General features: G+C 42.2%; 1 protein-coding gene across 1 annotated transcript; it reads left to right on the top strand.

Moving 5' to 3' along the window:
* Positions 1–7,095: 7,095 nt before the first annotated feature.
* On the top strand, positions 7,096–8,942 carry cysltr1 (cysteinyl leukotriene receptor 1; the record flags this gene model as incomplete). Its single annotated transcript, XM_080008206.1, has 1 exon — positions 7,096–8,942. One exon carries the CDS (start codon positions 7,096–7,098, stop codon positions 8,140–8,142), a length of 1,047 nt encoding a protein of 348 aa, XP_079864332.1. The 3' UTR covers positions 8,143–8,942.
* Between the last annotated feature and the right edge of the window lie 5,633 nt (positions 8,943–14,575).

Below are 14,575 nucleotides of genomic sequence, written 5' to 3' on the forward strand. Positions count from 1 at the left end.
TGGGGAACAGAAATATTTTATGGCACTTTGTAAATCAACAGAAAATTGCCTTCACAATAATATTGTATTTTACAAACCTATAAATAAATAAATTGAGGTAAGTGGTTTAACTGACTTCAATTGTAAAGGATATATAATTAAATAAATTGTGTATAGTGGGCTGCACATTTTTGTTGTAAGTGAAACATCATCTGGCATGCGGAAGGGAACCCCAAAACAAATGAAAACAATTTAAAACCTACGGTAGCTCAGGAGGTAGAGCTGGTCGTCTAGTAATCTAATGGTTGCTGGTTCGATCCCAGGCTCCTCCTGCTAGCATGCTGTAGTGTCCTTGAGCAAGACACTTAACCCCTCATTGCTCCTGATGGCTGCGTCCGTCGGTGTTTGAATAATTGTAAGTCGCTTTGGATAAAAGCGTCTGCTAAATGACGTAATGTAAAACACATTCACAATCAATTAATGTTCCTTGTATTATGTAATTGCTTATGGTTATTGTTACCAGTAATTATAATTCAGGAGATTGTATACAGTGATATCTCTGGTATGTCTATAAATTCCAGCAGTGATGTTATTGGGTTTTTATTTTGTAGCGTGCAGAATCTTTATTCGTCACACGACACACCACTACAACACATGCACACACACGCTTTGGATGGTGGCTGGTGAAATGGCTCCTCTGCATTTGACCCATCCTGGATCGTACTGTGCCACCGTGCCACACAGGTATGTATGTATTTGTGACGTTTAATATGCTTGCGCTTTGTTTAATCAAATTGTCTTCTGGTAATAATATTTTAACTTGTTTTTTCCATTATATTACTTATATATACAGTGTGTGTGTGTGTGTGTGTGTGTGTGTGTGTGTGTGTGTGTGTGTGTGTGTGTGTGTATATATATATATATATAGTTTAATAGTAATAAAATAATACCTGCCACTTTGTAACTTTGTCTGGTTAAGAGTGAATACCTTATATTTCTTTAGTCAAAGTCCAATCGCGACTGTACTTGTGTGACTAGACTGCAGTGTTATCATGTGATCCGTGTACTCTGTCAACTTGCGTGTGCGCGCTGTGGGTGGCACCATGTTGGTGAGTACAGAGTTATTGACCAATCACTAGGCTGCAATGCTGTCATGTAACCTGTGTAAGCAAAACATTTGTGCATACGCATGCGTATACATTTATATATATATAAATGTAATAAATAAACACGAATTACTTAGTAGTGTGAATAAACCTGCACAATTATTTCCATGCATTTTTTTTTTGTCGTCATATCTATTGATTTATCTTTATTTAACAAAGTTGGCTTGATTGTCCCTGGGTCTGTTCGTTTTTTTTAATCTCACATTCACACACTTATCATAACATCACCCCTCATTGTGCACCGGCAACATGAGTGCAAGTTCATCTGTGCTGTGTTTGTCTTCACATCATTGACATGTTGATAAATCAGTGATTTAACGATATCATCATTATCCTATAAATATCTGTTCATCACCGCTGCTGCTGCTGCTGGTCGTTCCTGGGAAAGGGGTCTGTGTCTCTGTACTTTTATACCATCACACATAAACATAGCATCCTGTTAACATTCCTTACATGTGCAGATGTCAATGTCATAAATAAATGTCATAGAGTGTACACATCTTATTCCCCTGGTGGAAATGAGAGTGAGGCTTGTTCTGATCTTAGGGGGGGGCGACGACATTTTAGCGGTTCTTCAAGGCACACTCCTCCACTCCACTCCACTCCTCTGTAAACTGTTAATAGTTTTGCAACTGTCCAAAGTCCATTCTGAACAATGGTCAATGAGCTGGAAAGACAAGGCTCAGAGTTACAAAAAAAAGGGTAAACAAAAAGGTCAAAAGGTAAATTATCAAATTGTAAATAGTAAAAGACACTCAATAAGTAAGACACACTGGCTAACACTTACATACACACTTACTATGTGAAAATAATTGTATTGTAAACTGAAAAATTGCATTTAACCCCAGGCTGTTTGATAGGGCACTTTCTGTAAATACACTTAGAAAAAAAATACACAATTAAGCCCCTTGAAGAGACTGACAGCAATGCATCCGGTGGCACGGTGGCGCAGTTCATTGCACTGCTGCCTCACAGCAAGAAGGTCCTGGGTTCGATTCCCGCCCGGGGCGCTGTTGGCACCGTGCTCCGGCGGGTTATCTCCCAAATAGGAGCCTTTCTGTGTGGAGTTTGCATGTTCTCCCCGTGCTCACATGGGGTTTCCTCCACCTCACGTCAGTAAGGACCCCCCTCAAAAACATGCACCCATCATCGTCTGACCAGCGATGGACACTTATCATCTGGTCCCCGGGCGCGTCCACGTATGCTGCCCACTGCTCCTGGCTGTGCCCCCGGAGGAAGGACAAGCCAGGATGGGTCAAAAGCAGAGAATCCATTTCACCGGCCACCATCAAAGCATGTGTGTGTGTGCAAGCATGTGTTGTAGTGTGGTGTGTTGTGTGATAAATAAAGTCTGTTTCTGTTTCCGATGCTCTCACAAGTTGTAAAGAGAACATTTTCCAGTCAATCATCTTTGGTTTATGGCCAAGTGGATTATCACAGGACCATTGTGCTCTCTTCTACTTTTCTTGCCTTGCCCTTCCACCACTTTAGCCTCTTAACTGTCAAATTAGTTTGGCATTTCCACTGCAATATCCACAGTCCATTTGCTGAGAGCAGATCAATTGTAAAACACAGAGGAAATGAGTTGCAACAAATGAACAAACCCTTCTATCCATTCCAATTAAGGTTTAAATTATTTATTGACCAATAAATCTTTGTCCGCTCACAAAGCCTTGTCCGTAATAACTCAGCTGAATATGAAACTAACAACGTACATAGCTCATGTCCACAGAAAATGATCCTATGCAGACAAGTTATCACTTGTTACTCCGGCAGTTGAAAAGGTTGGGGAAGTTGAGAGATTCCAAAGAAGCTGATTTTTTTTTGCCAAAGACTGCTCCTGAAAAGGAAATGCACTGAAGCGGAGAGCATTGCGCCTGGGTCGACCGTGAAAATAAAAGAACTTTTTTTCTACGCGAAAGTAATAGTTCCAAAAGCCATTACGTCAGTGATGCTGGTGGTGATCAGTCTCACTTTCTCTAGTATACTTCACAGCAGTAGGTTCTGCTGAAAATGAAAACAGCAGGAAGCAGCAGAGCTTGAATAGCACCATTACAACGACAAGACGATTTATAACAAACAGACTTTTCCCGGATTTCACAGGTAGGCCTATGCCTTTTATTTTATATAAAATAAAACAAAAAATAAGAATTAAATATCATATGTCATATATCGTTTTTGTGTAGGCATATCTCATATTTTGAGTTTGAGTTAATAAGGGCCATTGCATGTGTGTTATTGATATTTTTCCTATAATATAAATGATACGTACTTGGTTTTTGTTTTCAGATCACAGCTCGAAAGCCACAATGTAGGCGATAATACAACATTAGAGGGAGCAGGGAGCAAGTTGCAAGCAAGTTGTTATTTGTATTATTTCTGTATTCTATATCTTTCTATATCTATTTCTATAGTTGTTTTTCTTAGCAGGCATGACTTCAGGACTGGCAATTATGTAATACTGAGAGTGCCACAATGATGAATAAATGAATAAAATAATAAATAAATGTAGAATAATAAAGAAGAATAAAATAATAAACAAAATAACAAATTAATGTGGACATATACAGGAAAAAGGAATAAAAAAATGTATTAATAAAAAATGTTTTATTCATTTTTATATTTATTTTAAAATCCAATTATTTATATTTATATATTTCCATGTATTTTTTAAATGTATTTATTGATTCATTAATTAGTTTCATTTATTTATTTATGTATTTATTCATGAATTAATTGATTGTAATTTATATTTTTTACAGTTATTTATTCTTTTATTCCCGTTTATATGTCTCTGTTTATTTCTGATTTTCCTGACGTGAACAAACTGTCAATCAACTTGTTTTGATCCGCTCTGTTACGTCTGAGCAATCACTCCCAGATGTATTGACTCCACGCTCCGTTGCAGTGGGCTGCTGTGGGTGGCGGTGGGTGACCTAAATCCAAAAGAAGAAGAAGAAGAAAAATATGTTTCGACAGTTAAGAGCTGCAGCAGTGTGCTTTTTTTATTATTCAATAACAGAATTGTACAAGTGTGTAGAAAACAGGGTATTCTCGCATTTCAGAAAATGTACATTAGATGACAGAACAAAATTTAGGGTCAGTTTACATGGGATAGTACACAAACAGAACAATATGAAAAGAACGCAATACAGAATCAGCATTCTACACAGACCACGTCTGTGATTTCAGTCAAATTCGGTTGGTTTTTCATACCTTTCTGCTCCGTATGTGGATTGATTTGGATGAAACTTCAACCACGAGATGTTTGGGATATACCAGTTCAAACAAGATGAAAAACTGTGTTAGGGAGTGGCCATGCTAGGGCGCAGTCGGGCTCGGGGTGGGGTCCGCGTGGTCGCTCCCCGGCCTGCTGCGCCCCTGCGTCGATCTGGTCGCGCTTCGCCTATCTCTCCCAGAGCCAAAACTCATACTCAGTACATACACCACCAGGTTTGGTGCAAGTTATTGTATGTGGGTGGGGATGTGGCGGCGGCTGCCATCTTGCCTGTCACTCTCCTGCCCCAGCGTGCTTCTCGTCCGTCCCAAAATCGTAATCCCACTCATATTAGTTTAGAACACATACACATACGATCGCACACCAATCCTGCTACGAAAAACACTCCACCAGACCAGGGTCTGCGGGGCAGGAGGGGTGCGGGTGATTCGGGTTCGACTTGCCTGAAGGACTCGCACCCCCACGCCCAGCAATATTAACTGCAATTCCCAACAGCACACATTAAGCACTGGGGTTTTCCAGGGTGGCGGGTGGCTGGCGGGTGGCTGGCGGGTGGCTGGCGGGTCGCTGCGGGGGACATGGTTGGCCGGGGGGCGGCCTGCTGGCGGCTTGCGCCTGGTGACTTAAGGTGTGCCGTGACCTTCATAAAGAGTTGCATTGCAGGTTGAGAAGTTGAACTCCACTTGCAGACTAACTCTGTCCTAGATGCAATGGCATACAAATACCCTGTGTTGTATGCCCAGCATGCTGACAGCACAGGTTAAAAAACGCAATATAGAATCAGAATTCTACACAGACAACTTCTGTGATTTTGGTTTTTCACAACCTTCTGCTCGTATGTGGATTGATTTGGATGAAACTTTGACCACGAGATTTTTGGGACATACCGGTTCAAACAAGATGTAAACCGTGTTCGTAGCTTGTGCCGTTCTAGCTTCTGTTTCAAATAGTTTGGGATTTTAAGATTCCCCAAGCAATATCAATAGGGCTGGACCCCTAATAATTGTCATCATCCTCATCATTACCACCACCATCACCATCACCATCACCATCACCATCATCATAGCAAAGAGGCAAAATACTAGATGGACTCAGGGCAGCATGAAAGAACAAGAACTAAAATAAACAATCAGCACCTGCACACAATGTAAAACTTGAATGAAATTAGACAGAATAAGTGAGAATGAATAAACCCAATTGTCACTATTTTCTGCCATTCTATCAAACAGAATGAAGGGTGAGCCCAAACTGCACTGCTCACTGAGATGAATCGAACATGGCAGCAGTGCTCTCTATGGATCAAAACATTGAACTTGAGACTACCAACCTATAGACCACTACAATAGTTTTCATCCAAAGAGGTATAATTAAATTATACCTATGCCTATCTATACCTATTATATTGAATCTGACTGTCAGTTATCTAATTTAATATAGGTTATAATATATGTTTGTAAGATGGCAGGCAAATGATTCTATAATGCACCAATTACCACCGTTACATGATGATTTTAAGTGCGAAAACTTGGTTAACAGAATCAATAAGTTTTTCCGTTAGCATAATGGATTTACATTTAGCATCTTCAGACCGCCTCATTATACGTCTGGTCTGAAGATGCTCAGGCTTTTGTCTGAATCTAAATATAATTTTACTTTACATTGTAAATAGCCATTAGTGGTGATATTTACTGTTAAGAGTGGAAAAGATTTCAGCATATTTTATATAATTCATTATATAAAAGCCATGAGAAATACACATAACACTCGAAAGTTCAATGTAGTTCAGGATGGATAAAAAAAAAAAATTGATGTTAATTTTAAAATTCATCCATGTTTTCAAATGACAAAAGAAAACATGAAATTGGGCTTTTTTTATTACAATATTTATATAACTTTTCACTATATTATAACTATTTTACCAGATTTCTATAATGCAATATAAAGTAGTGACATGGATCCATCCTCTGTAAAATACTGTAAGTATAAGCTAAATGCATTGCTTAGATTATACCCAAATTCAATAATTTATATACTTTATATAATGCTAAATAAATTACGTGTACCCATCTACCTTATCGGCAAATTTAATATCAGGGTTATAGAATTCTTTGAATATGATCTGATTCATGGATTCCTAGCTGGATTTATTTAGTATGAGCTTGTTGAGTACAGACTTTTATGTGTGACAGGAAGTTGTAAAGAATTCTAATCTAACGTGTGGTAGAACATCTTACAACCACACACACACACACACACACACACACAGACACAGACACACACACACCCACACACACAGACAGACAACAAAAAGAGAACAAAGATCAACCTTATAATGTACGTTTCTTGTTCGGACAGACTAAATCTTTGTTTTTCTATTACAGTAGAAAATAAAAGATAGATGCTGTTCGAGGGGCGAAGCCTCTGCTTACCATTTTAGTGAGGGCACGGGTTACACTGGATTACAAATATTATGAGAAAATGAAAGATGCTGGGGCCACTTTTTCATACACTCTGGACTGTGAAGGTGCTCCGTTCAGTCTAAATAATGGTGACTGTCTTGGAAAATGATATAGTGGTTTTGCTGCTTTCATGTATTGTAAAGGGGAAAAAAATTATCACAATTAAAATCATTTATTGTTAAGTAACTTAATGTAAATAAAGTATTTTTTCTTTAACTCTGTCCATCTGTCTCTCCCCTCCTCTCTCTCAGAAATGAAGCTGCTCAATAACACCAACTGTGCAACCATCGATGGGTTCCGGAACCAGGTGTACTCTGTATCCTTGTCCGTCATCTCGGTGATCGGCTTCCTGGGTAACGGGTTGGCCCTCGTGTTGCTGCTGAGGTCGTATCATCACAGATCCACCTTCCAGGTGTACATGCTGAACCTGGCCGTGTCCGACCTGTTGTGCATGTGCACGCTGCCGCTCCGCATCCTCTACTACACCAACAATGCCCAGTGGAACCAGGGGGACCTCCTGTGCCGCGTCAGCTCCTACTTCCTCTACGTCAACCTCTACTGCAGCATCTTCTTCTTGACGGCCATGTCGGTCACGCGCTTCCTGGCCATCGTGTTCCCCGTGCAGAACCTGACGCTGGTGACGCAGTGCCGCGCCCGCCTGGTCTGCCTCTGCATCTGGGTGTTTGTCTGCGCCGTGTCCTCGCCCTTCCTGTTGACGGGACAGATCGTAGACGCCAACACCAACAGGACCAGGTGCTTCGACCCTCCGGAGGGGGGCAAAGACGTGGGCAAGCTGATCATCCTCAACTACATCTCCTTTGTGGTGGGCTTCGCGCTGCCCTTCCTCATCATCGTCCTCTGCTACGGCGGCATCATCCGCACCCTGCTGTCTCGCAAAGTGTCGGCCCAACGCAAGAGCGCCGGCAGGTCCATCCGCATGATCGTCATCATCATGCTCACCTTCCTCGTGAGCTTCATGCCCTACCACGTCCAACGCAGCCTCCACCTCAGCTTCCTGAGCGACAACGCTTCCTGCGAACAGCTGAGGCGGGTGCAAAAGTCCGTCGTGGTGACGCTGTGTCTCGCCGCCTCCAATTCCTGCTTCGACCCGCTGCTCTATTTCTTTTCCGGAGAAGGCTTCCGCAGACGCCTGTCCAGCCTGCGCACTTCCATCAGGGGCTCCACCAGGAAACAAACAATGCAGCTTCATCTAATGACCGTGCCGGGAACGGAGGAGGGTGCTGAAAATACCCAAACAAAAGGGAGTGGACCTTCACCAAAGAGGAGAATGAAAAGTTAGGGATAGAGAGAGCTTTAGTGGCTTGACAACATCAGAAGGAGTTTGTTAAAGGGAGCAGTTTCACCTTTATCACGTTCATTAACTTATATTATTTATAGCAACTTTAGAAGATATAGCTACTATATTTCAGACAATATGCTAATGTGTGTTGCACAATTGGTGTCTGTGCTCCTTGAAGAGGATGATGATGTTTGCCACTTTTGTTGCATGAAATTTTATTTTTGTTTGCTTTTCCTTCCCCAGTGGAATTATATTGTTTATGGGTGTCATCAAATTTCAGTGTGGACTGTTGATTCCGCCTGCAGCATTTCGAGACTGTAATTATGATCAAGGGCTTCAAAAACCAAGCTTGACATGAGGCTTGATGTCAAGCTTTTAAACAGTGCCTCACTGTTCATATAATTGACTTCCAGTCCGTGCCATGACCAGGATTAACTTCCAGAGGCTTTTTCTAATTGGACCTGCTCGAGTCTGGAAATACCTCATTACACCAGATTTATCTCCTACATGCATAATACTCGTTTCAAACATTTGAACCTTGAATCTGCGCGGCCTGCCTTGTTGGTGGGGTTAAATAAACAACAAAAAAATGGACCCTCCATCTTTAGAATTACCAATACTTGTTAACTTAACTTGTTTATAGAAATGTTGTAAAGGCTGTGAGTTATAAGTGATTATTTTGAGCACTCGGCCTCTGGCCAATATACAATTAGAACTCTCTTCCATGTGATGGTGGATGTATGGATGTATAGATGGATGGAAGGATGGATGATGTATGGGTGGATAGATGGAAGGATGATGGGTGGATAGACATATGGATGGATGGATGGATGGATGGATGGATGGATGGATATGTTCTGTTTATAGTAACCCTTGGTCATCATTGATGTTTGAATACATGTACATGTATCTATTATGGAAATTGGTAATATAATTTATTTCCCTTTCAAATACAGAGATTAATATGTTAATAATGTGTATGTTAGTGAATTGCAGCTACTTTTTTAATGTATGTTCCCTCATCAGCATGTGCTTAAAGAAATGTCTTTAATTTTGGTTCCCGTATTTCTTCTTTCTTCTGGTAAAGCAGATAAATGTTTTTGTTACCCTGTTACATTATCTGGTGTGTTGTGTTGTGTTCATGGTCTGTCTTAGTGGTTTGGAGGTCCCAGGCAGGACTATTTAGAGAGAGCTCTTTTGGGCTCAATGGGACGTGACAATGGGGCGCCGGTGCGCCGGTGCGACGGTGGCGCAGGAGGTAGAGTAGGTCGTCCATTAATCAGAGGGTTCCTGGTTTGATCCCCGTCTCCTACTGGCAGCGCGCCGAAGTGTACATGGGCAAGACACTGAACCCCTAACTGCTCTCGATGAGCTGGTGTGCGCCTTGCACAGTTGCCACTGCCATCGATGTATGAATGTGTGTGTGAAGGGGTGAATGCGAGACATGTAACTGAAAAGTGCTTTGAGTGGTTGCAAGACTAGAAAAGCGCTATATAAATGCTGTCCTTTTCACCATTTACCATTGTCCCAAACAGAGGCCATGACACCTGAAATTACATCTCTGTACTGGACAGAAGGTGTTCAAACTCTCAAACTCTAGAAATGGTATTGATCATGTTAGTATTACCACATTTTAAATACAAACGGATGCCAGGTCAGCGATCGAAAGCCGGCTAAACAAGTGGTTAAAAGTGCCTGGCGACCAGGGCTGAGCGTGAAGGTGACCTTGTGAAGTAAGGGTATTGTAATTGCATTGTAATTGCATTGTAATCTATGGCATGACAGCACTTTTTGAGCGGCACAGCAGTGCACGAGGGCAAAACGAAACAAGTGTGATGATGTGTTGCTATGGTAACATAAAAAGACTGCAATAAAATATATTAAACAAAATGATTTTGTGTCTGTTATTATATATCACAATTTTGGTAATGTATGTAAATAAAAAAAATGCAGCTTACTATTAATATTTAATTGCAAACATAAATTAATGTTAAATTCCCTCCAAAACTTATTGTCATTCATTGTTGGTTAACTTTACACAAGCCGACCATAAAGCATCATATTCATCACCAAGTAAGTTTGTAGTGGATATTTATTATATTTATTTATTTTGCATTGAGGATATATTCATGGATATTGTTATGTGGCTTAGAGAGAGAGTGAAACTATAGAGATCTATAGTTTCCTGGTAGCGATCTGTTGACTGAGCGATCAATAGCTGATCACCTGGTTTCCACTGGTAATAGAAGCCCTTCTTTTATTATTGATTATTCATATTAAATTATATTATTACACAAGTAATAACCTGCAGCAAATTATGCATGCAATGAATAAATCGAAAAAACACCAACATTTATATAAATTCAGGGTTTTTATCTAAGCCATTTAAGTGCGGTATTCCAGAGAAACCGACATCTACCGGGTCCGTGACTGTAGCACAAAGGCCGGCAGCCACAGCAGACGCGCAGTAGAGTCAACTCGTCGCCTACGTAACATCCAGCTGTAATTTGGCGAGGAAAGAAGTTTATATATTTAACTTTGAGGGCCAAATGCCGTGTTGCAGACACAGGTGTTCTCTGCCAGCCTGCCGTCACACTCTTGTCTACCGTGTCAATGCAGCAGTAACACCTATGACATCGACGATAGAAGATGACGGGGGTTGTTTCAGCTTTCAGCAAAACGTTCCCCGCTGCATCTTTACTCCTGTGCTCGTGCATGTCTTTCCTCGCAGAATAATCCTGAGCGCCGTCGTCCCCGAAGAGACGCAAAGACCTTTCCCAGAACAACCTGGGAGGAAGTTGAAGTGAGTGGGAGTGGAAACCAGTCGAACCTGCCCAACGTCCCGTACTGGGTGTACAATATCAACACCATTGGGCCCAGAGCCAACTGGCATGCTCAGCCATGCAGACGTGCACTGTCAAAACGGCTCACCTGGTATCCTTACAGTAGGTAGATTACAACACAATAGATAGGAAGGTAGGTACTGTAGGAATACTAGTGATGGGATCAAATCCTAAAAAATCTTTTCGCTGCATGGCCGTTTTGCTTAACAAATATTTTAAAGTGCAAAATGCTTAACAGCTAGCATTATCAGGACCTCAGGCCTGCACTGCCCCAAAATCAACGGTATGGCCGAACAGTTGCCGGTCTGGAGGGAGGCCCATATCATACAACTCAGGGGGCCCTAGTATATTCAGACAGATCAGGAGTGGGAAACAACCATTTTGGGGTCTTCATAAACTGTTACTTTACATTAAAGACCTGAGACAATAGTGCAGCGTGCTTTAGATAAACCGAGGGGAACACTCACTTTGACAATGCCACGGCGACACCTTCAACGTAAATGTTTAGGCTATGACAGCAGGGCTTTGTTGTTGATGTGAATGACCAAGCCCCTCGACTGCGGGGCTATGGATGTAAAGTTGGTGACACATCATCATGCATCAGAACCATCGAGAGTTGAACCATCAAGTGGCCTTCACGCTCAACCACGGTCGCCGGGCGCTTTTAAACGCGCGTCTGTGTTGCCGGCTCGCCTGGCATCCACACCCTCAGTCTTCCAACACTGAAGTTCTCATCCGACAACTAATCTCCGCGAGGGTCAATCACACCATCTACATCAGGGGTGCTCACTCTTTTTCGGCTTGCGAGCTACTTTTAAAATTACAAGGTTAAAATGATCTACCTTCATTAAAAAATGCTTAATATATTTATTTATATGTATATACTGAGTTTACTTCATATATACAGTATATGTTGGCGTACCTTGCATCCCTGTTTGAACCCTTACGGCACAACAGCATTAAATACATTTATGGTCACTACCTTACTCTTATGACTTGCACTGAATGGAGCTGGCCAGGGTTGCATAGTCCGGACAGTAGCTACTGGTAGCCAGCCTCATGCAGGCTTCCAAATGATCATCAGTCATGGTGGAACGCTATTTCGACTCAATAATCTTCATGTGGGAAAAGGCTGACTCACATAAATAAGTAGAGCCGAAAAATGCGGTCAGGGAGGTAGCACATTTCCTTAGGTTTGGATAATTTTCCTCTGTGAGTAAGTTCCAAAACGGTCCATGAGCCCTGGACTTGAGCTGAATGTCAGCCTGTAGTGTCAACATCTCATCCTCCACTGCAGACGAGTTCAGGTGAAACAGTGATGCAATATTTTGATGCGGGTCAATCAACCTCAACATCTTCCCTAAATGGGAAGCACGTAAATGTAGCGATTGGCTTGAGTCAAGCACCTTGAAACCGTTTGTCAAAGTCTGACAGACAGTTTTCAATCTGCTCTGTGTGGCGCGCACTGTCGGGGCGCTCCTCGCACCCCTCCCCTCCCTGCCTTCCCTTGGGTCTCCAGCTTTGATGCAAGGTTTTGAAAGTTCCCCAAATCATGGCGCTGCAGCTTTGAGGACAGAAGTTGCACTACTGAACTGAACTGATCGTGTTGACCACGGTTTTGTCTTTTCCTTGCAGATTTTATTTTATTTGATTTATTTTTTGAATGGCGTGCGATCTACCCGCACTACCTTCGCGATCTTCCGGTCGATCGCAATCGACGTATTGGGCACCCCTGATCTACATCAACAGCTTGAACGAGAGAATCAAGAAAGATGAGTCGGTGAAGTCTCTGTACACCATCTTCTCACAGTTCGGGCAGATTTTGCACATCTTGGTTGTGTGGAACGTGAAGATGAAGGGCCAGGCCTTCGTCATATTTAAAGAAGTCGACAGCGTCTCCAGCGCATTATTATCAAAGCAGGGAATCCCCATCTATGACAAGCCCGTGCGTATCCATTACGCCAAGCAGGACTCCGACATGATAGCCAAAGTGAAGGGCACCTAGGTAAAGCGTGAATGTAAGAAGGAGAAGAGAAAGGTCAAGGGGGCTGAAGCAGGTGGAGCCACGGTGGCGCAGTGCATTGCACTGTTGCCTCACAGCAAGAAGGTCCTGGGTCCTTACACCAACCGCCTGCACGTCCTCCCTCACCACATCCATGAACCTTCTCTCCAGCCTCCCTCTTTTCCTCTTGCCTGGCAGCTCCATCCTCAGCCTCCTTCTCCCAATGTAACGCTCATCTCTCCTACACACGTGTCCAAACCATCTCAATCTGGCCTCTCTCACTTTTTCACCAAACTGTCCAACCTGAGCTGTCCCTCTAATGGACTCATTCTTAATCCTGTCCATCCTTGTCACTATCAATGAAAACATAACTCTATTGCCTTCTATTTTGTACCTCAACTTTGTATTATCTTTTTGAGTCTTACTTTATTTTATTTATATCATTCTATTCACTGACTGCATTGCGTTTTAGGAATCAATTTGTTTCCGTTGGTTAGCTGGGTAGAAATTAGGTTAGCTATTATGTTCGGTTTAGTAGCTATTGTGCATAATCTCCGGGTGCGTTGCAAATACATTTCACTGCATATAATATGTATGAACGTATGCATAAGCATGTGACAAATAAACCTCTTGAATCTTGAATCTTGACAAATGCCAGGACAGATGCCGCAGCAGGTTGGAAGCTCGTCTTGGCTTTTCCAGTTTCTGTGTTGCTCACACACGCGCATGCACGCGCGCACACACACACACACACACACACACACACACACACACACACACACACACACACACACACACACACACACACACACACACACACACACACACACACACACACATACACACACTTGAGCCATTTGAAGCTTTGTGACATGCCAGGACTCCTACACTGAGGTAAGTACTGGAGGTAAGTTTCATTTAGGAGGATTTAAATGTATATAATACAACACAGACAATTCATTCTATTATATAATTATAGAACCCAGAATCGTGATTGTGGCGCCGCCGCTCATGGCCGCCTGCGCGAGCGCCTTGTGTTGATTACGCACATTTTAGTATTCTTAGTATTTATTGAGCTTATTGCGCGTAATCACCGGGTGTCATGACATTTCACTGCATATACACTACTCACAAAAAGTTAGGGATATTTGGCTTTCGGGTGAAATTTTTGGAAAATGTAAAAAGTTCATGCTACAGTGATATTATATCATTAAAGTATGGCATTTAAGTAGAAGCGTGCAATGGTGATTTCCTCATCTCAAATAATTTATTGAAACAAAAGCCAACAACAGTGGTGGGTACACCACAACAAAAAACGTCAATGTCTCAATAACTTGTCATCTGCCCTTGAGCATCAATTACAGCTTGACAACGACGTCTCCTGCTGTTCACAAGTCGACTTATTGTCTGCTGAGGCCTGGCACCCCACTCTCCTTGAAGGGCGGCCCTCAGGTCATTGAGGTTCTGGAGTACAGAGTTACGAGCCTCTACACGGCGAATCAGCTGATCCCATAGGTTTTCTATGGGATTCAGGTCTGGAGAAAGTGCAGGCCACTCCATTTGACGTACCCCAGTCTCCAGCAGCCGT

The sequence above is a fragment of the Zeus faber genome, assembly GCF_960531495.2.
Source record: "Zeus faber genome assembly, chromosome: 10".
NCBI classification, from domain to species: Eukaryota; Metazoa; Chordata; class Actinopteri; order Zeiformes; family Zeidae; genus Zeus; species Zeus faber.